Source organism: Malania oleifera, chromosome 12 (assembly GCF_029873635.1).
Source record: "Malania oleifera isolate guangnan ecotype guangnan chromosome 12, ASM2987363v1, whole genome shotgun sequence".
Classification (NCBI taxonomy): Eukaryota; Viridiplantae; Streptophyta; class Magnoliopsida; order Santalales; family Ximeniaceae; genus Malania; species Malania oleifera.
The window spans coordinates 51,219,172-51,245,966 of record NC_080428.1 but is presented as its reverse complement, the minus strand read 5'-3'; the positions used below and the strand labels follow the sequence as shown (position 1 = coordinate 51,245,966).

Sequence of the window (26,795 nt, the reverse complement as noted above, 5' to 3'; positions counted from 1 at the left end):
TGTATCTTTGTGCAAGCAACACTCAATGAGATGTGATCACTATGATGTTCAAGAGTGTTCTCAACAAGCTAAATCTTTGAAACAAGTTATATCAAATTTCAATAACAAATCAGGGTTTCAAAGATACAAATCAGATAATCAGACTAACTCAAAATTTTTCCTTCAATGAAATAAGTGCAAGAGTAGTTTGAAAATATTATAGTTTGTAGAAAATATTTTGCACAACAAAATCAAGCTATAGGAATCTTGCAATGATAATGCAAGAATCCACAAGCCTATGAGTTTATCCCAACACAAGATTTACTATATTCAAATCTGTGGGATAAGCTTTGCTAAATTCTCCAAAATAAAATCAAACAATCAAGCCAAGCAAATGGGAGTATGAGCAATCTATTCTAAACAATAACCCAATATACAACTCCCACAAAGCTAAGATATATTAGGGGAATGAAGATTTGAGAGTGTTTTTAAGAAAAATTGGCAATATGAACTTTTGAAAATAGAGAGGATTTTTTATAATGATTTTTTCTAATTTCTCACTAATCCTCACAAATGAACTCATATTTATAGAACAAGGCCCAATTATGACCGTTTAGGACATGTAGGGTATTATTAGGAAAGTTTTGAAGCAATTTAGCAAAATTAACCCCTTTTAAAAACTTTTAACATTAGTAAAAAAATTTCCAACCCGAGAGCATTGGTCGACTCAACTTGAGGTTCAGTTGACCAAGTGACAAAGTTCGATCGACTGTGCAAAAAAATGAACTGAGAGTTCAGTCGACTAGACTAAGGGTCTCATGGGCGATTTTTCCAATTCCGTGTGGTTCGGTCTACTAGGTGATTTTGAACTAGGTAGTTCGGTTGACTAGGCAGTTGGATTCTCCCATCTGGGGGTTCAGTCGGTCAGGGCATTGCCCATATATTTCTAGTCGGTCGACCGAGGAGTCAAAGCGTTAACCTGTGTGGGATTTCGGTCGACCAAGTTGTGTGAACTTGGAAAGGTACGGTTGACCGAGCTATGGTCAAACTTTTGACCTCTGACCGATTCAGTTGACCGAATGATTTTATACATTCCAACTCGGTCAACCAAACATGCATTTCTAATAAATTTCGATTCTAATCCCCTTATACATTAACCCTATTCATATAATTATTAATGTTAAGACTATAGGACATATTTTTATGAAGCATAGGGAGTCCTAAGGTCAGTTTAGGTCTTTTTGAGGACACCAAAAAAATCCGGCGTCGGTCGATCGAACTTGTCTAAGGTTATTTGATTTTCAAATGATGTGTAGGGAGCTAGAGTCGTTCTAAGGCCTTTGAACTTTGTAGTTCCTACATGCATAATATGCATTAAATATTACAAATATTTTTCTCCTAATTACTATTATTGAGCCGAATTGAATAATAATGAAATACAATAAAAATGATCTTCAGGGTCTTCAAACTTTACTTCATGTGCAACTAGTGTATCTACCAATATAAACCTGCACATGAACTAGATAGCCATTAAATACATGAGTATTTATCATTATCAAAATCAGGATATGACCCATAGGGTCAACATACTATCAACCAGCCCAGACAACCGCATTATGATGCTTCTATACGTGTTCTTTGATACATTAAGGCATCTTCAGGACAAGAATTATTTTTTCCTACTGCCAACACTCTTCAAGTCTCAGCTTATTCTGATTCGAATTGGGCTAGTTGTTCCCTCACTCGCCGCTCCACCACTGGGTTTTTTCATTCAGTTGGGCACTAGTCCAATTTGCTTGTGCACTAAGAAACAAACTACAGAGTCTCACTTCTCCGCCGAAGCTGAGTACTAGGCACTTACTTCTACTACCTGTGAACTTACATGGCTCAAAGTTCTTTTAATTGATCTTGGTGTACCTCATTCCCAGCCTATGCTCTTATATTGTGACAACCAAGCGGCTCTTCACATTGCCCACAATCCTGCTTTCCATGAACGTACCAAACAAATAGAAATCGATTGTCATATTGTTTGTGAAAAGTTACTGGCTGGCCTCTTCTTCACTAAGCATATTCCTACCCACAGTCAGCTTGCTGATATCTTCACCAAAGCTTTGGGTCGTGAATATTTCCAAGACTTATCACGCAAGTTGGGCATTACAGATCTCCATGCTCTAACTTAAGGGAGAGTATTAGGGAAATATACACTTTCCATTTAGAGCAATATATACTTTCCATTCTTTTTCAATTCTCTCATATATATATAGCCTTGTAATCCTTGTATTATGTGTGAATCAATAGAGAAAAATTAACTTTTCTCCAAATTTAACAATTGTCAAGCACAAAGACAGGGCATGTTTCTATATCATGCCATTGTTCTTTTTAGATGTTTTCAGCATACATATTCTTACATTTTAGAGGCCGAGAGCAATAGTCTGCATGTAAACATCTTAAGCTTACTACAAATATACAATGCTAGTGCAAAAAAAATATATAAAAAAAAAAAAAAACTTGTTGGGCTTTGTGGACCCTAGTTGCGTTCGATCAGGATGATGACTCGACTTTTCTTTAATGAGAAATTTCTATCCTAAGGCTTAGTCCATAGAATTAAAATTTTAATTCGTGTGTAAGAAACTATGCTCTAGTAATAGAGTAAATTTTAAATTAAAATCCCAGCTGCAGATGAGGTTTGCTAAAGTTTGTTAAGGTTATGCTGAAAAAAATAAATAAATAAAGTGTGTTGCGTATGTTCATGCTTGGTTTATGTGTCAGTATGTTCCGTGTTCATTCAATACTGTCGAAATTGTGTTTATGATTCTGCCAAGCTGGTTCATTGGGTTTTGTTGACCTTATAGGTCGCACCCTGGTTTTGATAATGACAAATACAATTGTATTTAATAAATATCTAGTTCATGTGCAGGTTTATACTAGCATATATTCAAGGACACGTGAAAGCTTGAAGACAATTTCATATTCCAAATTGTAATATCTCTAAGTGAATTTTGTCTGTAATAGTAATTAGGATGTCTGTAATAGTAATTAGGGTTTTGGTTTGTAATAAGCACACACATCACATGCATGATTTATTTTGTAAGCTCGAACCAAACCCTGAATGAAAGAGTACTGTAGAGAGACCTTAGGGTACACCTTCGGTCGACCGACACCGAACTTTTTCGGTGTTTCCAAAACTGGACCCCAAGTGACCTTAGGACACACACATATGCACATATGTTTATTAGGCACTTGGAATAAACCTTTTTAGGTCAATTCGGGACCGAAATGCACACTTGGTGCACTTTCGGTCGACCGGCCAATTCAGTTCAAATTGGCCCGGTCGACCGAAACCGGTCTGGGTCAACTATTTGACCCGGTCCCGGTCGACCGACCCCTTACAGGTCATTTGACCTCGGTCGATCGAACACCCTAGGAGTCAACATTTTGACCCCCCTCGGTCGACCGAAGGGTTTTGGAGGATTCCCAACGGTACGGTCGACCGAGCCATGTAGTTCAAAAAGGCCTCGGTCGACCGAACCGCTGTATTTTTGAAAATCGCCCTTGTCCGGTCGACTGACCACTCAGTTCAAAATGCTCCCGGTCGACCGAGCTACTTGAGTCCTGGTCGACCGAACCACTTTTGGTCGACCGGACCTCTCGGGTTGCTCCTATTTTTTTACCGAGGTTAAATTTTTTAAACAGGGTTAAAGTTTCTTAAGTGTCATTAATCTTTTCTGAAAATCCCTAATAAGTCCCCAACGGTCAAAATTTTTAGTATATCTATATATACTCCTTCATTTGGTGATTTAAGCACTGATTAGCAAAAAGGATTAGGAAAATCTCTCTCAAGCAAAAATACCTCCTTGTGATTCCTACTTGCTCAAATCTTTTCCAAAAGCACTTTAGCTCATTTCTTCAAATCATTTGTAAGTGCTTTGAGTGTATATTCAAACAGGTTTTGCTCTCATTGTTTAAGAGTGTTTAAATCGATTTTTCTCTCGAGAGCATAACCTAAGTTTTCTTAGGAGGCTTTGCTAATAAGCCTATTCTAAGAAAACTTGTGGTAAACTTCTGAGTGTTGCATTATCATTGCAACATCTTTGGAAGTGTGTATTTGTTTTGATTTGCAAAAATATATTTCAAGCTTACTCAAATATCTTGTAGAACTTATTGAACAATTTGTGAAAAGGTATTTGTGCTTGTTACACTAATCTTTGTGGTATTATTTATACAAGTAATATAGCATTTACCGAAAACAAAGATTATCTATTTTGTCATTCAAGCATATACATATTCGTATGAATGACTCATTCGATTGATTGATTATGTTGAGGCTTGTTTGAGACTCTGTGTGAATACGCTTGATTGAATATTTTAAAGTACATAGATTATTATTGACACTCTCACGTACGTACTACACTGATAGAAAACATAGTTGAGAGTTGACATATTCAGACCACACAGAGCTTACATTTTAAATCACTTGCAGTGTTTGTATTTGTGCGCATTTGTGGTACAAATCTGCTTTACGTGAAAGCACTCCTGCATTGTACCTTATGATTGTATATCTGAGAGATTCCAGGCGTGGCCTGAGGGGGCGGTAATCCAGCCCGGTAAGGATTGGTGTAAAGGTTGAGGTCAGTCCTGTGGTAATTTGACCTGGTTTGTATAGGTGCCGCTCCACCCGTTTAAGTGAGCAAGGTATTGTGATAATCCTTGTGTTGGTTAGCCAAGGCGGGGACGTAGGCAGTTGGCCGAACCTCGATAACATATCTGCGTGTCATCTTTCCTTTACTGCTTTCTGACGCTTATATGATTGTTTAAACTGCTTTATTTAATTTCTTGTATATTTAAATTATTTGCACTAGATTGACCCTAGGCTTGTGAACATACTGCTGCTAAGAGAAATACCTAGAAGATAAAATTTAAAAATACCAATTCACCCCCCCTCTTGGGATCACGGTAAAGCTAACAGGTTTCATGTTTCTAACTTCACTTGGTATTAGAAGGTTCTTCAAATCTACAGGTCTCACAATATAGCAATTGCATGGTTTAAAATTTTTGTGTGTAACCCATACACCAACATATATTGACACAAGATTTCTTTTCTTAGTGGTTCATAATGTGGATTATCGTTACAACTTTTGCATCATTAGCTTACTATATGATATTTCGTTTCAACTTCAAATTTCAAGGGCTACCAAAGGGGTCTTATTTACATCAACTTTGTCCCACTCCATCCCATTCACTATGGGTGTCCAGTTGTTGGAGGAGTTTTGTTTTTTGTTTTTCTATTTTTTCTTAATTGTTAACTCCATCTGTGATGCACTTAATGTCCTAATTTTTTCACACACAACCGGTCTCAAGCCCGGGTTAAGGAGGAGGGTTGCGTTAGGTAGCTAACGGCCAGTGTAAAATTTGTTAGATCACTGTGATACGAATCCTTACCGAATATTTTAAAAGAAATTGTCCATTATCGCATAAAGTGGCAGAAAATGATTCATATAGCCTACCCCACTTAGTGGGAATAAGGCTTGGTTTTGTTGTTGTTGTTGATTTTTTCTTAATTGTTTGTGTGTGTGTGTGTGTGTGGGTGTGGGTGTGTGTGGGTGGGTGGGTTCAGTTCTTTTTAATATGGATACTTGAATTTTTAATCTTCTAGCTAGATGATGATTACTATGGGAGTCTAATAGGCGATAGAGTTTTTTCACCTTCTAGCTAGATGATGATAACTATAGGAGTCCAATAGGTGATAGAGCTTTCTTTTTTCCTATTTTTTTTTTTTAAATTTTGTGGTTATTTATGAAATGAATGGTTGAAGTAAGATTTTAGCAACCCATGGTTTAAGGCTTTAAGCCTATGCTTGACTCCCTTTTTGAGGAAGCTTCTTGTTCCAAATTTTATTTCCAAGCTATATGGTGTACCTAACATAATATTTGTGTTTGTGTATTTGAATTTGATAAGTTCAAAAACTAATACATCATTTGGAATAACATTTGGCAAAGTTCAAATACATATGAATACATTGTTTGTTATTTTTAGTGATTCATTTACTCTTGGTATTTGTTATTGTAGAAAATAGAATATTGTTTGCTTAAGAATAGTATTATTCATAATATTATGATCATCATAAGAAAATTCAGATTCCCGGTTTTGAATATTTTCCGAGGAAGATGATATTGTTGATAAGATAAATACTATAGAAAACATAATATTACTATGATGATCACATGAAACCCTAGAAAAAATATTGTTTTGCAGGTATACCTCCATGAACTTCTAGAATAGTAGAATCATTAGCATCTTGTTTGTTTATACCTCCCATCATTAAATTTCGAGTAGCAATCAGCTTTCCAACTACATTGGGTTCTCTCCATTGTCCAGGAAGCAAGGTAAACCCATATTATGTTTTCAAAAACGAAAATGGAGAAAAAGAAAATAGCATTATACACACACCCTTCCTAAGTGATGGTATTGAAATTTAGTAGGTTTGAAATTTAGTATTTTTTTTTAAAAAAAGTTAATTTTGCAAGTTAAAATTTAAAAGAGAAATTAAAATTATGGAGTTGAGTTTAATGGAGTTGAAATAAGGGCTATGGGAAGTTAATCATAGATAATGGAATTAGGGTACAAATAAGTTGAGACAATTGGAGCTTTATCATGTCTAAACTTGTTAAATTTTTAATCGGACTAGAGTTTGAGTCTTACTTGAATTTGCTTGCTCAAACTAACGCAATTGAGTAATTTTAATTTAAACACGAATACATATAAGCATGAACATGGAGCAATGTGGTGAATGGTGATGTTGTTGTGCTAGCATCCTTCTATTATTTTGATGATAGCAACTTTTCCATGTGAATGAGCCTCTCCCACTTTTACATCGTAGAGAGATATTTTGTGAAATAAAAACTCAAAAATTACTAGAGAATAAAACGTAAAAATACTAAAAATGGATGAAATTAAGAAAACTGTAGACCTCTAAAGTTCAGTGAAATGCAAATTAATTTCTATATCTTTATTCTTATTTGATCCTTCCAAAATGAGCCCACTACAATATAAGGAAATCCTACTTATCATGGGCTCCTTATGCAAACACGCTTCCATGTTGCCAACACACAGCACACACTTACAATTCTTTCTTGTACATATTCTGTTGTTTGCGCACTTAAATTTTTTTCCTGCGCACAACACACACAATTTCCGATGCAGCATGCAAAAATTGTATATAAGTTTAGAGGGAATTCTGAAAAATCATAAATTATAGAATACTTGAACTATGAAATTTGGCAATGTATTGCAACTTCTTGTATTATTGTTTAAAACTTGAGATCTTTTTTGTAGATATTATAGTCTTCTTGATTTGGATATTGGATTATAGAGATGGCTTAATTCTATTGATTCTGATGCCTATTGGGCAAAATATCATGGCTTTGGCCAATATTTAAGCATTTATGTTTGCTGGCCAACTTAGCTGACGTACTTGCTCTGCTACTTAATTTTTTGTATATGGTACGCTCACTGAGGTTGAGTGTGTGCTTAAATACTTAATTCATGCTGAAGGTATTACCCTTACTAATATGCACCCTCATTGTGCTAATTGCTCAATGCGCACTATTACAGTAGAAGTGCACTATTATAGTAGAAGAGACTATTTATTTTGGCAAACAAAATTTAGGCTAAGGGACTTTATACACTAACTAGAATATGTTATCTTGGTTGACTTGGATAATTGTTGATGACCCAAGATTGGTGAATTTTTGACGGTATAGAAGTAACAAGAAGAAGTGAACCCATTTGAATAATTATAGAATAATGTTTATTCTCATTGAAAGCATAATCACAGAGCAAAAACAATAATTTGGTGCTTGTAGGGCCTATCAGCTTGCGAAAATTGGTTGTTCTGTCATTAGTAAAATGTGTTTTTTTTATTTTTTTAACTGGGTTAATTTGTTTTTCTGGTATTAGTGTATTAACAGAGGATTTGAGAACGTGATCATACTTTAATATTGTTATAGTTTTAATAATTTTCTATAGTTCTTCGCACTACAGATCCATCTTTTTGTTCGAATACATTGTGAAATATACTGAACTGATTAAATTTTAATTGGACCTCAGATCAGTGCTTATGTTGTTGCTGAATCTTATTGTTTTTTCTATTGTCACTATTGTTCTTTCCCATGTAGTGTGTTGAGGATATAATAAATAAAAAGAAATGTAGAACGGATTGCTTCTAAAGGACACACAATTAACTTATTCTAATGCTTGACTTTTCCTATTTTTTATCTTGCCTACTTTCCCTTTATGTTGTTGAAATTAAGGATGAATGTGATCTTTAAGGTATTGGTATTAAGAAGATCATTCCTGCATAGAGTGTTGGACTATGAAGACGAATTCTTTACATTGCTGATGCTGGTTCTTGAAACTCATAGCTTACGAACTATAAGTTTTCATCTTTCAAACCCTTGACAGGTATTGGTTCATTAAAAAATTCTTACCCCAGAACCCCTGGCGGTAATTTAGAAAACCAGGAACTCTGTTTGCTACTACTGGAGTACATGTTTATGTTGAACGCCAACTGCATGACTGATGTAGTATATTGTGAATTGCAGTGGATTTAGGTTGTTGCATGCTTGAAATGATTTATTTCCTGAAAACAATTAGGTTTTAGGTATAGGTTTTATGGGAAAAATTTTAATTTACAAATAGCATGCTGTCAAAATTTTGTTAAAATTTTTCCAAAATAAAATCATGTACAAAGATAATTATGATAAAATGAACGTTAAAATATTTTTGAAAGGATAAGTGAAAGTTAAACAAATATTAAACTTCATCCTTTATGTGAACACCATTACAGATTACTATCCATAATGTACCGAATGACTAAATCTTTTTGCAAACTTATCAGTAATTCCTCCAATGTACGTTTCCCTAACCGCACTTAAATTATTATACTTCTGCCAAGATTTTTTTTTTTTCTACTTTTTTCTTTAGCATTGGTGTCCAAATGTCTAATTATTTCGCTATCAAAACATTGATACTTATGGTATGCATACATATATGTTCAAAAATTGTATACTAGTTTTTTTTTATAATTCTTAATTTGTAGGGTTCGCAGCTGTCACAACATCAACACAATGTCATGCACTACAGTTGGATGCAGCTTTTGATTATTATTTTTTATTTATTTTTTGTTATCTGAACAAATGGAACTTTTGTATTTTAATTTGAATTTGTATAATGCATTTGAATTTGAATTTTGAATTTTTTGTATTTTTTTTGTTATCTGAACAAATGGAATTTCCATCTTTTAATTGAATTTGTATAATGTATTTGTATTTGAATTTAAATTAAAATTTTGAATAATTTATGTATGCAAAAATGTAATTGCAATTTTTTATAGAAATTAGTGATTAAAAAAATTATTAATTTTAAATTATTAGTGACGGTTTTAAAACTATCTCTAATAATTGTCCATTTTCTAAGTATTAGTTAAAGTTTCAAAATTTTCACTAATAGTAGAGTATCAGTGACAAATTTCAAAAGCGTCACTAAAGCTCAAGTATTAGTGACGGTTTCAAATTCGTTACTAATAATATATTATTGGTGATGGTTTTGAAACTCGTTACTAATACTATACTATTAGTGACGGTTTTGAAATTAGTACCTAATACTTTACTATTAGTAACGATTTTGAAACCGTCACTAATACTTTACTATTAGTGACGATTTTGAGTCGAGTCAATGTAGAATTTATAGTGACAGTATTAGGGTTTTAGTGATGGTTATAATCTGTCACTAATACTTTATTATTAGTGACGCTTTTAGGATTTGTCACTAATAAGTATTAGTAATCGCAGTTATAGAGACTAATTCAAAACCATCACTAATAATCACAAAACCGTCACTAATAGTATTACTAATGGTTTTGTGATTATTAGTGACGGTTTTGATCCTTCACTACTGGTGGCCGTGACCAATTGTCTGCGTAACTGGAGGTTGATTTCCAGAATTAGCTACCGATCGGAGTCTGGATCAAGTGGCTGTGAGGCGGTCGGAGAGGGTGCATACACTGGAGTTGCCCGTCTATGCGAGTAGGAAGCTCATGGTTGATGGAGATGGTAGTGTTGCTGGTGCAGTCGGAGCCGTTGGTTTGGGTGGTTGTACATGCTGGGTGGTCGTGCTTCTTGGCCGCACGTAGCCGGTGCGTGAACGATGATGAAGAGATGGGACTAAATGTTGCTGGAGAAATGCCGATGTGCTCACCAGAAATGAACTATTGGAAATGAACCAGCGAAAAAAGCCGAACAACCGAAAGAAGCAGAGGTCAGGTGACGTTGGTAGTGGCGGTGATCGGGTGACTTCGCCGGCGATGGTGGTTGGAAAGTAAGGAAAAGACGATTTAGAGTAGAGGTTGGCGGGGGCAACAATGCTATGGTGATGCAGAGGCGATCGTGAGAGATAGTGTGGAGCTGGGTCGTTGCTAGGGACAAGTTGAGGTGGTGATGGGAGTTCGTGCGAGGACAAGAGAGAAAAGAGAGAGATGGAGGTGACAATGAGTAATGCCTATAAGCGAGATGAGGGAGAGATGGGAAAACCAAAGTGTGGGAACTAAGAGAGTGAGGAGAGGTGATGTGCAGTGAATGAAGATGGTGAGTGAATAGTGGGTACGGAGACCTCCCCTGTGCCTTTCTGTGTGCAAGAATCCCCTCTCTGTGTGTTTCTACAAATGTACTCCTAGTAGCCCTTTTTATAGGCTTGCACTGAGACTTTCTCCAGCAAATTGTTTGGCACCTAAAGTTTGTTACAGAAGAATATCTCGCACGCTTTTCCTTTTCCCCTTTTTCATTATTATTTCTTTGGATTTTCTCCCCATGTACCCCTGTGTTGCTTGTGATGCAACATGTGTTTGTACATTTTTTATTTCTCCATGCTTTGCATTAATATTTTTTGTATTTCTTTTATTTTCTGTATTTTCACCTGGGCAAGTGCCCTTTCCTCCCAAAAAATATGACCTTATGTTTTTATTTTTTCAATTTTGACCCGAAGTTTGACTAGTCTTGCTCCTAAAAATACCTTGCAATAAAAATGCGTAAAAACTCCACAAATACTCGGTTTTAAAAGACTCAATTAAAACTCAAATTTAGAATCTAGGGCTCACATTAAAAATTAAACAGTCTAAGGAAATTTAACTAAAAGTTAGAAGAACTTAAACTTTTAAAATTAAACTTAAAAGGACTCAATTTTTTAATATACCATATTCATTTCAAAACCCTAGCCTAATTACAAGACCTTGACTTGAAACTAAATAACAAGGACTCAAAATTTTCTTTAGTACTAGGACTCAAACAGGGACCTAAAAACATGGGGCTCTAATTTTGAAAATGCCCTTTTTTGAAATTGCAGGACCCCAACACCAGGACTAAGAAAACAAATGGTGAATGATACCGGGATGGGGCTTATGTCATACTCCTAGTGACATTAATTTTGCAACTAAAATCCACTCTAAAACCTGGTTTGGGACTAAAAATAGGAAGAATTTTGAACACACAAGTTTTACGGAGAAAATTAATTTTGAAATGAATGTGTCAAGCATAACCGATATCGAGACTCAACTTGGAAACTCTAGACTTTAAGTGGGACCCAAATTTCGAAAAGGACTCAATTGAAAACAAACCGAGACTCTTCTTGAAAATAGGATGACTAGGACTTGCTTGGATTTAAATTCGACTTTATTATATCTGGTCTTTTTGGGTAGGCCTGGTAAAAATTAGGGTGTCTACAAATACGACTATTAGTGATTTTTTTGGCAATCATCAGTAATAATAGAGTATTAGTGACGAAAACTTTCATCATTAATATCTGATAAATTGTTACTAATATTTTCACGCGATAGTTTGAGCGAGAAAACCTACTTTTAGTGACAAAGGGAAAACTGTCACTAAAAGTGCATTATTAGTGATGGATACCAGTTTCTTCACTAATGCCTTAACTATTAGTGACAAATTTATTTTTTGTCACTAATAATGCATTATTAGTGATGATTTTTACTTTATCACTAAGAAGATTTTTTTTTTTTTTTATAGTGTTTCTAGGAACCATTATTGGTGATAACTTCATAAACTATCAATATTAATTTTATGTCAAAGCTTTTAGTGAGTAGGAAAAATTTTTCACTAATAGAAACTTTTAGTGACAAATTCAAATGGGTCACTAATAGGAAATTATTATTGAAGTGCCCCGAACCCTTAATCCCGGGTCCGACGCTTTATACCTGATCATATCCTCATAAATCATATTCCAAAACATACGCAGTAGAAAAACATGATCATAATCGTCATATAAAATAATACCAGAGTTTACTAATTCTAACTATAATCCATATTAAATCATCCAACACCTGCATTTTCATAATTACATAACTCCCAAAATAATTCAGTATGTTCACAACTTTCTTTTCTCCACAGACTTAAAATATAAGGATGTAAAACATAAATTTCTGCATCTCATAATTAACATAGAAATATACCATTTTCTTTTACTATTTCCCAATAATGTTATAGAACCTCGAGCTCTTTAAGCTCGATCTCGATGAAATCCTGAAAAAAAAAAAAAGATAAATTTATATTCGGGTGAGACACATCTCAGTAAGGGAAGAAATCATATATTAAAGCAGTGTGTGGCCAACATGAGTTTATATATAACATAATATTTAACATTTGAAAATTCTTAACATAATTTTCAAAAGCTTTCCCTGATCCTAATCAAACACATGCGAATGTTTAACCCACGAGATTTCCCGAGGATAGGGGTGATTACCCGCCCAATGAAGTAGCACCCCTCTGCTCTGATACATTTGGCAACCCGAAGGTCACAATTTAAGCATACCAGGGCACTCACCTTACTCAGTAAGCCCTCAAGTAATAAATTAATCTCGTACTCACGCATTCAACAATAGTTTACCAGCAAAAGCCCTAAGGATAGGGAATTCTACCCGCCCATACAAGTAGGTTCCCTCTGCCCTAACGCGTTATGCAGCTACTGCCACATCTGAAGCTACTAGTGCACTCGCCTTACTCAGCAAGCCCTCAGGCAAAAGGTACATCTCGCCCAATCGTAACATGTTCTACGTACATACATACTTCTAATATCATAATACATCATTCTTTTTATCATCATTCAATCATACACATCTGTTCATATTCATGACTTAACATTGCATTGCATTTCACTTTAAGTGACTCTTTCCCATTTTACATTATTCACATTTCACATTTCACATTTCATTTCCATTGCATTCATTTCCCTTTTCATTTCATACCCAGCATCTTTCAGCTGTTTTACCCAATATCTTTCAGCTGTTATACATTTACCCAGCCACTTTTAACTGTTTCACATTTACTCAGCCACTTTCAGCTGTGACACATTTATCCAGCCACTTTTAGTTGTGACACATTTACCCAACCATTTTTAGCTGTTTTACCCAGCATCTTTCAGCTGTTTTATCCAACATCTTTCAGCTGTTTTACCCAGCGTCTTTCAGCTGTTTTACATTTACCCAGCCACTTTCAGCTATGACACATTTACCCAGCCACTTTCAACTGTTTTACCCAGCATCTTTCAGCTGTTTACCCAACATTTTTCAGCTGTTTACATGATTGCATTAGCACACACAGGCAACATTGTCCATATCATATTTTATTTTCATGGTTTTACTTACTTAGCCTATATCTCATACATTTAACATATATTTACACAGATTCTCATGCCACACAATTTAACAGTAAAATTCATACACTGCCTGTAAAATAAGCCAACCAATATTTAATGTTTATATATTAAAAATACCTTTCATTTCTTACTTAATTATCCTGAAAATATTTCTCACTTTCATCAGTTTATTTTTGCATATACATATCTAATAAACAGCCCTAAACTCGAAAAAAAAATATAATTTAAACAGTTGGCATTTTATCCATACTGAATTATATACACGTACATATAACACAAATTATTTTTCCATTAAATTTATAAAAATTATAATTTAATATATATTTTTCCCCTTACCTTATTTCTTAAACTACGCCAACAGGGACTCCGAAAAATACCTGCAGCGCTCACCCGGACCCTGAAATTAAATTCCTAATTCCAATAAATTATTTTTGAATAAAATATTAATTTAATACTTCCTAGGACCATAATTCCTAAATAAATAATAATACCCTTAAATTTAGCCAAATTGCCAAATTTCTCAAATCCCACTCTCGCTTTGGAGTAGGGTCTAAAAAACCCCAATTGAAAAATTACATACGTCAAAATGACGATGATGACAACTAGGACCCCGTGGTGGTGTCCGTTCATCGATTTAACCACATATTAACAGAAAAATTGAGAAAATGGGGAAAAACTATTTTTTCCCAGAAGCAGTGCCTAAGCCGTTCCCATGAAAAATCTGCTCCAGTAGCAATGTCGGCAGCAGAACCAGGAATCCAATGGCACCTTCCGTTTTTCGATCCGCTACCAATTCGCCGAGTAATTGAGAGAAGAAGAGAGACGGAGACGGAGGTGGCTGGCAGGTTAAATATTCAAGAGGAGGGGGGGTGGTGTCTGCTGATTCTTCTTTTTCTTTCTTCTTTCTTCTTTCTTCTTCTTCCTTCTTCTTTCTTTCTTTCTTCTCTTCTTATCCTTTTGTCAGTAATTTATATATATATATATATATATATATATATAAATATATATATTTATATATTATATTAACCATATATATATTTCTCTTATTTCAATTAGTTTTTTTATTTTTTATTTTTTAAATCCAATGTAAAAATATTTAATTTAATAACTAATTATTTAATTTATCTTAATTTAATATAATTTCTTCAATTTTAATTTTTTTTCTCTTTTCCCACATCATTCCTTTTATTTATTTATCTGTTATTTTATTTATTTTTTTTTCTAAATTATTTTAATCCTTTTTAAATTTCCGGGTGTTTACAATTATTGACCGACATTAATGTGTTGCATCTAATGAAAAAGGGTCACAAAAATTTCAACACCATAATCCCCTCATAGCATAGGACTTTTAGTGACTCAAGTATTAATTGTATGTAGATGCCTATGCATCATTGATAATGAGTCAATAGTGACCCTTTCTATATTGGCTACTAATAGTCTTACTTGTAGTTATTTTTGAATCGTTACCAATAAAGTATTACTAGTGATGATTTGTGTTGGTTACTATTAAAATTGTCTCTAAAAGAACATATATATATATATATATATATATATATATATATATATATTTTGTAGTATGATGCTTGTCTTGCTGAAAGAAGCATTATTATAGAATAGAAAAGGAAAGAAAAGAAGAATCCACAAAACAAAGGAACCCTTTATTCGAACTATTTCAATGGGAAAACTAATTAAGGACACAAATAGAATAACTTCTATAACTTGATTTACTTTGCATAGAAATTCCAAACACACACAAAACAGTGCACAAATTAAGAAGAAATATAGAGGTAATGTAGTGGATAAACTAGATCATGATCTATGGATCTTTTCAATATAAGTTATGCAGTAGGGTAAGAAGGTCTCATGGCAATGCCGCAAAGGCCCTGTGGATCCTCAATATCTCTTTGCAGCCTCATGTAGCCATTTTCACCCCAAGTCTCACCCCATGAATTCTTAATTAGCCAATATTTGGTTCCATTTTCATCCACACCATACCCAACAATTGTGACAGCATGGGTTAGCTTAGTACCACAAGGACCATTAAATATCCCACCAGTGTAATGCAAGAAGTATTCTTCAGCACCATCAATCGCGACAGAAACTGGTTGATTGGCTACTGCATTTAACAATGATGCCTCGTCATTTGAAGGTACATTTTCATACCCACTAATCTTGGCTGAAGGAGAGGCTGCCCTCTGAGTGTCGCAATTTCCATCAATTCCTTGGTAGGGATAGGTTTCTTCGCTGCTAAGTCCTTGGTTTTGTAGGATATAGTTGAATGCATCATCCATAGAACCACCTCCACACCCTCTACTATTGCCGTATGTATTGCAATCTACTAGTTGTTGTTCGGATAGAGAGATCAATTTATCAGATTTGAGCTTGGTAATTCCTTCCATAGCTGCTACTGCCGAAAATGCCCAACAGCACCCTACACTCAACTCATTTTTTAGACAATATAGTGTTTGATTGGTGAGAAAATGGAAGCAAATATATCACTATTATGGTTTTGGAAAGTATATGCATTACAACAAATCAAAGAAAAACATAGGACCAACCATCAAAACACATAACAATTTATGTAGTGATCCATTGGTTCAAGTAATACTTGTGAAATTTGATCTCCACCGTACCATCAATAAAAAAAGACTTAGTGTTTTGATCCTTAACTACAAGTATGTATATTCATGTGTGTGCATGTATGACGTACACCATATTGTGGGTCAAACTACTATTGTCCATGTTAACCTTAAAATAACTTGACTTATTTACATACATAAGTAAACATTCCTTATAAATATGTAGCACAAACCTAAAATACTTTATATATATATATATATATATATAAATACTATCATATGAAAATATCATGTCATAACTCAAAATCACACCAAAATTCACTCTCATTTATATATTTATATAACCAACAAAATTTTTTGAAAGCTAACATAAATTTATAATAGAAGTAAATTAATTAGAAAAAGGTTTCTCGTCCGTACCGCACTGAAGCTGGTTCTTAACCGAAGTAACTGCTCCTCTCTTCCTCCAATCGATGCTGGATGGGACATCAGTCATGCTTTCGTACCTAAACGGCGTCGGTTCGGTTGACATTTTATCGGAGGGCATACTATAGCCAGTATGCGTGGCCAGAAACTCTTCTTCAGTTAGGTCCGCAAATTGGTGGACGCCGAGGGTGTAGGACCGATTCACGGCGCTGTTGAACTTCTCAACGAACTCCACACTCTTTTTAAATATCATGAAACGCCTCTGCTTCTCGGCGCTGCTGTTGTATCGGCGCCCGTAGCGAGCCATCCACTGCTCGTGCCTCTCTTGCATGGACGTTTCCTGCAGCGAGCGGGACATGGTCTGAGAAGCCATCATCCCGAATCCCATGAGCACTACAAACGCAGCAAAGCTTATATGGCTTGGTTTTGGGCTCATTGCCATTTTTCCTGCTTAAACAAATAAGGTGTATAGAGTCTGCAGTTTGCAGAAGTGTGTCTGCAATTCACTGCAATAATCCTTCAGACGCTCGACTGGTATTTATAGAGAGGAAATGTAAAATTTTATGACGTATTGGGATGGAGCTTCTTGCTATAACAGCGCACATTGCGCAGCCAGACTGGGGTTCTTCGACCAGCTTCCCCAGTCAACGCCGATTAATACCTTCGTTGAAATTGTATAATATGAGATTCCTCGGGAGAATTATATGGTAGAAGGACTTTTAATTTTTGGGTCATTATCATTATGACCGACATATACAGCCCATACCCCTGGAGCTAGAGCGCGTACCATTGTTACCATATGCACCTCGTTATTCTCTGTCACTTTTAAAATTCAACAGCTTACAATAAGAGCCCATGCGATGCATAGAATTCATAAGTGCGATTCGTAGAATTTTCCTTATCACTAACATTGGGTTCTATTAAGCTTTGATCGATTCGTGGATATTCAAGATTGGGAAGAATCTAAGCGAAAGGAACTGTAGCATAGACAATGGCTGCTCATGGATAGTTTTTTTGTTTTATTTTTTGAAAGGTTAAGAAGGTCATTATTATTAATAAGAAGACCAAGATCTGTACGTACGTAAAAAAGAAAATGATTTACAAATATCTTCGAAAGCAAAGGACAAACAAGAAAATTAAACAAGGACATAGGACAAACAAAAACTAAAGAAGGACATAGAACTAACAAAAACTGGAAGAATTGAAAAAAGGAAGAGATAAACAAAGACAGGAAGAAACACAAAAAACATGATCGCTTACTTATTTTTTTAGAAAAAGATAAAAGCAGAGAAAACTTTAAAAGAGTGATTACTTGTGAAAATTAGTTTTCTATGTTTCATCTTAGTTTTTCGAAGAATTATAAGAGCTCCAACTTATTTTTTATTTTTTCAAGATTTTCATTAAAATGTAAAACTTAAGAGTATTTTTTTTTTTTTTTGTGAAAAAAAGTTCATTTTTATTTATAGATCTGAGAATAATTAATTCAAAAAGTAATTTTTCTTTTCAATTATCAAAAAAATTATGTAGTATTTGAGATCATGGGAATTATGGTTTGGACATGAATTTGTATTGATTAGCTAGAAAGAGGATCAATACAATTTTAAATTATATTTGCTCATAAGATGGTTTCAAATACTTCTTAACAATAGTGGATGATTTCTCTAGAGCTACATGGACATAAGTAATGAAATCCAAATATGATACTAGGCCATTATTGCAGTCATTTTGCAACACTGTCGAAAATCATTTTTCAATCAAAGTTAAAACAATTGGAAGTGACAATGGCTCAGAATTTTCTATGCTTGATTTTTATACCACTAAAGGGATCGAGCATCAATTAAATTGTGCTGAAACTCCACAACAAAATGCAGTTGTGCAGCGCAAACATCAACATATTTAATGTTTAAAGCAAATCTTCCCCTTCATTTTTGGGCAGACAGCATTCTTACAGCCGTATACCTCATAAATAGACTTCCAGTCTCTTCTCTAAACAATTATTCACCATATCAACTCTTAATGAACAAAAAACCATCATACTCACATCTAAAAATATTTGGATGTCTCTGTTATGCTACTACTTTCTTACACAATCGGTCAAAATTTGCACCTAGAGCCATAAAATGTCTCTTCCTCAGATACCCACCTAACATCAAAAGATATAAACTATTTGATTAAGTTAAATACTCACTCAACATTTATATCCCGATGTGTTCTCTTTCATGAGCATATTTTTCTATATGGTCAGCCCTCAAATCAGCGTGACCCTGTTTATTTCTTTTATGGTTCTAGCTCACCTCCTAGTTCTTTCCAACCTCTAGTAATTCCAGTCCCTATTCCTAATACCTCAATTCTAGCCGACCAACTAATACACGCTTCTTCACCAGATAACACCATGTCTTCCCTACCTCCCAATCCTTTACCTCCCAGTCTTTTACCTTCTCCTCCACGTAGATCCTCTAGAATCTGAAGAGAACCTCACAATATGGATGACTATCAATGTTCATAGGCTTCCTTTGCACTTCCTCCTTCATCTTCTTCATAGGAAGGGACTCCCTACCCCATCTCTGCATCTCTAACTTAATATTATAGGTTGTCTCCAGCATGCCAAGCTCTTGGTCTTTCTATTTTCTCCATGTCTAAACCTCAAAAGCTAATTACTCTCTTTTTAACAAGCAAATTAGTACTTCTTTGATTGTGTTACTTGTTTATGTGGAAAATGAAGTTACAGTGGCTGAATTGAAGTCATTCCTTAATAGTCATTTCAAGTTGAAAGACTTGGGCAATTTGAAGTATTTTCTTGGCTTATAGGTATCCAAATCTAAAGCTGGAATTCATTTACGCTAGAGAAAGTATGCTTAGGATATAGTTCAAGATCATGACTTGTTAGGTGCTAAACAACTCAAGTTTCCTATGGAGTAACATTTGGTCTGAACCAAAGATGAATGTGCTGAGCTTTCGGATCCATCTTAGTATAGAAAGTTGATTGGGCATTTGATTTAATTGATAATCACCAGACCGGATTTGGCTTATGTAGTGCAAAAGATTAGTCAATTTATCGCAACACCAAGAGAGCCTCACATAAGAGTTGCAACATGGGTGGTGCAATATATTAAAGGAACTCTTGGTCTGGGCCTATTTTTCTCCTTTGCTACCATTGTTTTCTATCCTAAAGTGTAACCAATAGTGATTCGGCAGGGTTTCATGACACTTGGAGATCTATCACAGGTTGCACAATATTTTCTAGGGATAACTTGATTAGTTGGAAGTTCAAAAGCATCAAATCATCTCAAGATCTTCAAAAGAAGTAGAATATAGGGCAATGGCAGTAGCTATTTGTGAACTAAGTTGGTTAAGAAATTTGCTACTTGATTTCAAAATTAATCATCTACAAGTTGCACTATTGTTTTTGTGATAATCAAGCCACAATTCACATATCTTCTAATCCTTTTTTTCACGAAAGGACAAAACACGTTGAACTTGATTATCACACGGTGAGGGACAAATTACAAGCAGGTTTAATTTGTGTGTTTCATGTTAGATCGTATAGCTAGGTGGCTGATATCATGACAAAGCCTCTGGGCTTCAACTAGTTTAGAAAGCTCATAATCAAAATGAGAATGATAAATATCTATCATCCATCTTGAGGGGGAGTGTTAGAAGTTCTAAAGGCTTATAAATAAAAGCACATGGAAGGTTGTTGACTTGGAGAATCTCATGTGATGAAATGAGCAGGAAGAGTTTGTTATTCTATAGATTTTTTTTTTTATTCCCGCCATTTACATGCACTAGAATAACAACTCAATGTGTATAAATAGATGGGAGTTGGTTGTATTCTTTTGTACATAAATTTCTCTCTCTCTCTCTCTCTCTCTCTCTCTCTCTCTATATATATATATATATATTCCAATTTAAATGGAGTGTCTCTTTTAGCACTACAATGTGTGAGACACCAATTACTATGAAAGATGGAGCAGCTTGTGCTTGCATTAAAAAAGTTGGCCTCAAAGATAAAGGAGAGATGCCAATTAGTATGAGGCATCTGTGGAAATAAAAAGTTAGTAGAACAAGGATATACCTATACTTAAGTAGCTAATAACTTAGGCTTCTTCCTAGGGGGTACTAGTAAAATCAAATTCCATGACATTGGCAAATGCATTGAATCAAAGTTGGGAGGATTCAAAAATAGGAAGGAGTTCATGGAGAGGTGCATAATAGGAAGGTTTGACCATGCTGTTAAATTTAATCCATCATTAGTTGCATGGTCCAAGGAAGCTTGGAACATTAAGGGTGACATTAAGATCAAACGACTCTCGTTCGACTATCTTATCTTCAATTTTGATAGTGGCAAGATGGCAATAAGAGTTCTACTTTCAAAGAACATAAGCTTCAAGAAAAAATAATTAATGTTAAGTAAATGGGACCTTGTAATGCTTAGCTACAAACACTCAAAAAAATGAGGCACAAAATGGATCATTATTAGAGGGATTCCATTACATATTTGACAAAAATCATTATTGGAAGCCATACCAACAACCTATGGAAGATTGAAGGAAATCATGGACAATATTGTCTGGTTTATGGACTTAATTAGAATTAGAGTTCCATAAACCAAGGTAATTCCTAAACATATCCTACTTCCAAACGGTGACATCGCTTTCAAAATACAGATCAAAGCAAAAGATAATATTCGTACTCTCGAATATAAGGATAGTGACGAGTTATTAAAAGGTGTAAATACATTTTTTCCCAGAGGAAGTTTCAGTTGGTGATGCAAACTCACGAAAAGTTATGGCATCTAAGGGAGTATTGTTAGCAAAAGAATCTCACACCATGAAGCTTAGAAAAATTTAGAGAAGGAAAGAATGGTGGAAGACGAGTGCAACAGTACACGCCTAAGAGGAAGAGTGGGGGTCAGTAGCACAAGGGTGTTTTGTTGACCTTTCGAGTCTAATCCCTATTTTGATGCTGACAAAGCACTTGTATCTTATCTTTGCGTTGAGTGCTTGAACAGGTCTATAATCCAGTACACACATGTGATAAGAGAAAATGGAAGCCTGAGGAACCTAAAGACCATCAAAGTCTGGCGTATTTCATAAAGTTAGTAGAGCAAAGAAGAAAAAGAAGTTGTGTTTTAATTTGTATTGCAGTTAGGTTTTTGGTCTGAAATAATGCATAACATGCATGATGTTGATGAAAGCTCAAAACGACCATAGATTGACCTTAGGGCACTTAAAATTTAATAAAAAATCCTTTTTCATAAAAGTTAAAGTCAAATAAAGGTTTTGAAATATCATTAGGGTCAAAATCAGGGCGAAAACTGAGAAATTCACTTACCTCGATTGACCAACCAGTTCAAGTTATAATCAGCTCAATCGACCAACCACATCGTAGACCAGAAGATAATGTTTGACTAAGCTTAATCGACCGACCCCTGAACTTGGCCTTTCTTCCTTCCTCAACCGACCAGCGCTTTCAATTTAAAAATAGTCTCAGCCGATCAACCTTTAAGGCTCGGCCGACTGGTCAGTTGGCTAGTTGACCGAACTTATGAAGAAAGGAAAATTGCCCAAGAATAGCCGATCAGCCTTTTCCTTGGCTAACTGAACCCATTGAAAAATTCAAATTTAGTGTGTGAGGTTAGCCGACCGACACTACGGTTAGCCGAATGAACCTCTTAGGTTTCGGTATCTTTCAGGACTTAAAAGCAATTCTTTTTTAATTAAAAAAATTTAAAAATACCCTCTGTATCCCCAAACGGTCAAATTCTTGAAAAGTCTATATATACCCCTTTCATTAGCATAATTATCAACAAGATTAGCTAGAAAATTCTCCTAAAAGTATTTTTGTGCTTCAATTTATATGCTCTCTTATACTGTTTCCGTTGAAAATATTTTAAGAAATCTGTTGATTTCTCTTTCACTCCTTTACTTGCAAATCCATTGTTTTTAAAGGATTTGCTAGCTTTGGTGTATTCCCAAGAGGGGGCGGGGGTGAATTGGGTATTTAAAAAATTTATCCCTACCTAGGTTTATCCAAATCAGTAGTATTACGCAATCTAGGGTCTGTCTATGCAATTATAAATCCAATCAACACATGTACTACATATAATGAATCAAGCATACAACATACATGTGCTGACAATAAAAGTGCAGAAAATAAATTTGCAGAAATATAAAGAACATGCACAATATGTTATCGGGGTTCAACTAATCGTGCCTACATCCCCACCTTGGCTACACCAACACAAGGATTCGATTGCTGCTCACTTAACGGGTGGAATGGCACCGATTACAGTTAGGTCAATTCAAGGGACTGACCTCAACCAACACGTCTTACCAAGATGGCGCACCTAACTTTCCTAACCGGGTCTAAGCTAGTCTGGGACTATTCCATAAGATTAGTCTCCCTCTTCAGGCCCACGCCTGATATACAATCAATATGAGTTTACGTACACGAAAATGTACTTCTCAACTAAGCAGGTATGTACTAAAATATGCACAATATAATCAATGCACCTTAAGAATATATGAACTATAAGTTCAATGCTCTACGTGTATAATCAACACTCAAGGATGTATCATCTCAAATATGCGCAGAGTGTTATAACAAGCTAATATTTGAAAGTAAAGTACATTAAATCTCAATATCAAATTAGTGTTTCAAAGATACTTGCAACGATATTCAAACAAACTCAAAAATTATTTTCTCAAATGTATCTAGCACAAGAGTTGTTTGAAATCTAGTTTTGTAAAGTATTTTGCACACAAAAATAAAGCTATAGAAATCTTGCAATGAAGATGCAAAGATCCTTAAACTTATGAGTTTATCCCAATACGAGATTTTATCAATAAAAATTTGTGGGATAAACTATGCTAAACTCCCCAAAATCAATATCAAATATTCAAGCAAGAGAATGGAAGTATTAGCAATACCTAATAAGCACTAGCACAATTCGTAAACTCACACAAAGCTAAGATGTACCAAAGGAATGAATATATGAGAGTATTTGGAGTGAAATAGGCAAAAATAGGCTTTTTGAGATTGAGAGTATTTTTCACTAATTATATTGCTAATCTCACTTTAATTTTTCAAATGAGCCACTATATATAGAGAATAACAAAATTATAACTGTTGGGGGACACATAGGGCATTCTTAAATTTTTTTAAAAAAAGTTTAGCAAAATTAACCCTGTTTAATCCCTTAACCTTGGGTAAAATAAATTTAACCTAAGAAGGTTTAGGTGGCTAACCGAGGTTCGGTCACCCGAATAGACTCATTTTTAAAAAATCTTTAAAATAGTTCGCCAACCCGAGTCCTAGTTTGATAGCCTGAACAAAAGTCAGTAGCATTTTTTTGTAAATTTGGGTGCCCGGTCAGTGAGTTGGTAGCCCGAACTCAGAGGTTTGGTCGCCCAGGCCTGTTTGTGAACTGTTTTCCTCGGTAGCCCAAGTTGGTGAAGGGTCCCTTTCAGAGGGTTCAGATGCACAGGGAAGATATGTTTAAAAAAAGTTTGGTCGCTCGAGAGCTTGGTCAATTATTGACTTTTCAACAGTTCGGGCCCCCGAGGAGTTTTGAGCTCATGGGGTTCAGTCGCCCAACCTCTCTCTATTTTTGCAATTAAGCCCAATTTTGCCCCAATTAATTCCCCTGATATTATATGTAATATTAGGGACTTTATAAGTGTTGTGCAAGAACCTAGGGGTCGATATAAAGTCATTTTGCTTGCCGAAAAAATATGGCATTGGTCAACCCAAACCTAAGGTCAAACTACAGTCTTGAGCTTTAGTTCCTACATGGATGCCATGCATTAATTGTTACTGACCGTTCCTATATTACTATTACAAACCCAATATTAAACTTATAAAATTACAAAAATGAAACTTCTGGGTCTTCTTTTTCTTCAAGCCATTGTGTGTCGTATGCCATCAATATAATCTAGTTAGTATGATCTTGCACACAAACTTGAGAGCCATCAAATACAAAGAGTTTTTATCATTATCAAAATCGAGAATGACCTATAAGGTCAATAGGATTGTTGAAAGAAAGTTTTATTTGGGCATTCATTGTATAAATTCAAAAGCATTTACTCTCATACTCTTTCTTTAGCAACAACAACTTTTTGAGAGTAAATTTATAGTTTTTCCCCTACTTGTTTATTTGAAAAACTCATCTTGAGAGAAAATCATTTTGGGTTATCTCTTACAAAATCTTGAGCATATATAAACTCATATACATTGCTTGAGAGATTTTGTATTACATAAATTTCTCCACTCCATCCTTCATTTCAGAAACATCCTTGGGTAAATTTAGTGAGTTAGTAAAGAGCACCTTAAGCATATATTAATATATAATATCTTTGTTTGAAAGGTCTCTTAATCTTAAGAAAATCTATTTGAAAGCAAAATCCTAGGTTCTCCTTCACTTTTTCTGAAAAATATTTTTGGAGAAATATTCATCAGGGTATAATCTTTGAAAATTCTTATCATATTAATCATTTTCAAAGATAAGATTATAAATTTTGAGAAAAGTACCCAAACTCACTTGAGATTTATTTCATATCTTGTATGAGTGCAATTTAGAGCTTCATTGTGTAAATCCTTGCTTTTTGAGAAGCATTTTTTTTTTGTACAAAATATTTTATATTGTTGTATTCCAGGCGTGCCCTGAAGAGAGAGACTCGTCCTCTTAAGAGTCCCGGGTTGGCTTAGACCCGATTAGGAAAATTAAGTTTTGAACCATTCATTAAAGTGTGCATAGTTCGGCTTAGCCTGGTAATTGAGTTAAGGTGTCTCCGCCTCCTAAGGAGAATTGTTTGTGACTCAACCATGTAATTTGAGCTAGGAAGTCTTTTCCCCATAAGGAGAGTGTAAGTGGCATCGCTCCACCCGATTAAAGTGAGCACTTAGTGGAATCCTTGAGTTATTGGCTTAAGGCAAGGACGTAGGAAGGATTGGCCGAACCTCGATAACAAATATTGTGTCTTTCTTTATTTTTCGCACTTCAATTTCTATACATGTATGTCTATCTATTTATTGTTTTAATTGTTTTACATACATGCATTGAATATCTAAGGAATTGATAACTGCTTAGAAAGACCCTAGGTTGCAAAATACTATTTGTAAATTGAATTCAACCTAGGAAAGTTTTGATTATTCAATTCACCCCCATCTTGGGAATACACTATATTCATGACAATTGGTATCAGTGCCTCATTGCAAAAAATTTAACCACTTGTGTTAAGGATCGCAATGGCTCACATTGGTGTATCCCCATTTGATAAGGAACAGTGATGTGTTGAGCCTCCTTTATTTCGTGGTGTCAATTACATCACCTAGAAACAAAGGATGAACATATTTTTAAAATCAGTGGATTGGAGGGCCTAGTAGATAACTGTTAAAGGAGTTTGTATGCCTATAAATAAAAATGATATTAATTTAATGCATGAAAATTCATATGCCATTGATTTCCTATATTGCACTCTAGATTCTAATATTTTTCTCGAGATTATGGCATGTAAATGTGTGAAGGATACATGGGAGGAGCTAGAAAAGAGATATGGAGAGGCCCAAGAAGAAAGAGATTGCCACTCCAAAAGTTCCATGCTTAATTGATCAGGTAGTGGCAAATGTTGGGCAAGTAACATTAGCAGACGAAGAGGTATTTGATCGTCACTCTATTTCTATTGATGATTCCTACATTGAATGATGTCATACATCATGTGCTGAATCATGTAATAACTCATGCGAAAATTTTGCTGAATCTAATGATAGCTCTGTAAATGATGCATGCAATGATTCTCATTATAAAAATTGGGATAAATTCCTTAGTAAATCATATGCATCGGAAATTAAAATCATGTCATCTTATGAGAAACTTCAAAAGAAACTTATTAATGCTCATAAGATTTCAGTTACAATGTCTAAGCATAAATTCTTTTTGAAAAATAAAAGTAAAAATTCAGAAGCATAATTAGAAAATCTAAAGAATTATCATGATACATTAGAAAAGAAAAAGATTAAAAAGATATTGAAAATTATTTGCTTAGAGGAAGAAGTAGATGATTATTCTAGAGTAACTCTCAAAGTTAAAAA

The 26,795-nt window shown here is 34.7% G+C and overlaps 1 protein-coding gene across 1 annotated transcript; it reads right to left on the bottom strand.

Annotated features, from left to right (window-relative positions):
- Positions 1-15,333: 15,333 nt before the first annotated feature.
- Positions 15,334-17,236, bottom strand: LOC131144619 (ervatamin-B-like). Its single transcript, XM_058093353.1, has 2 exons — positions 16,698-17,236; positions 15,334-16,129 (listed from the first exon to the last, which is right to left on the bottom strand). The coding sequence occupies exons 1-2, from the start codon at positions 17,143-17,145 to the stop codon at positions 15,537-15,539; spliced, it is 1,041 nt and encodes a 346-aa protein (XP_057949336.1). The 5' UTR covers positions 17,146-17,236; the 3' UTR covers positions 15,334-15,536.
- Positions 17,237-26,795: the final 9,559 nt, after the last annotated feature.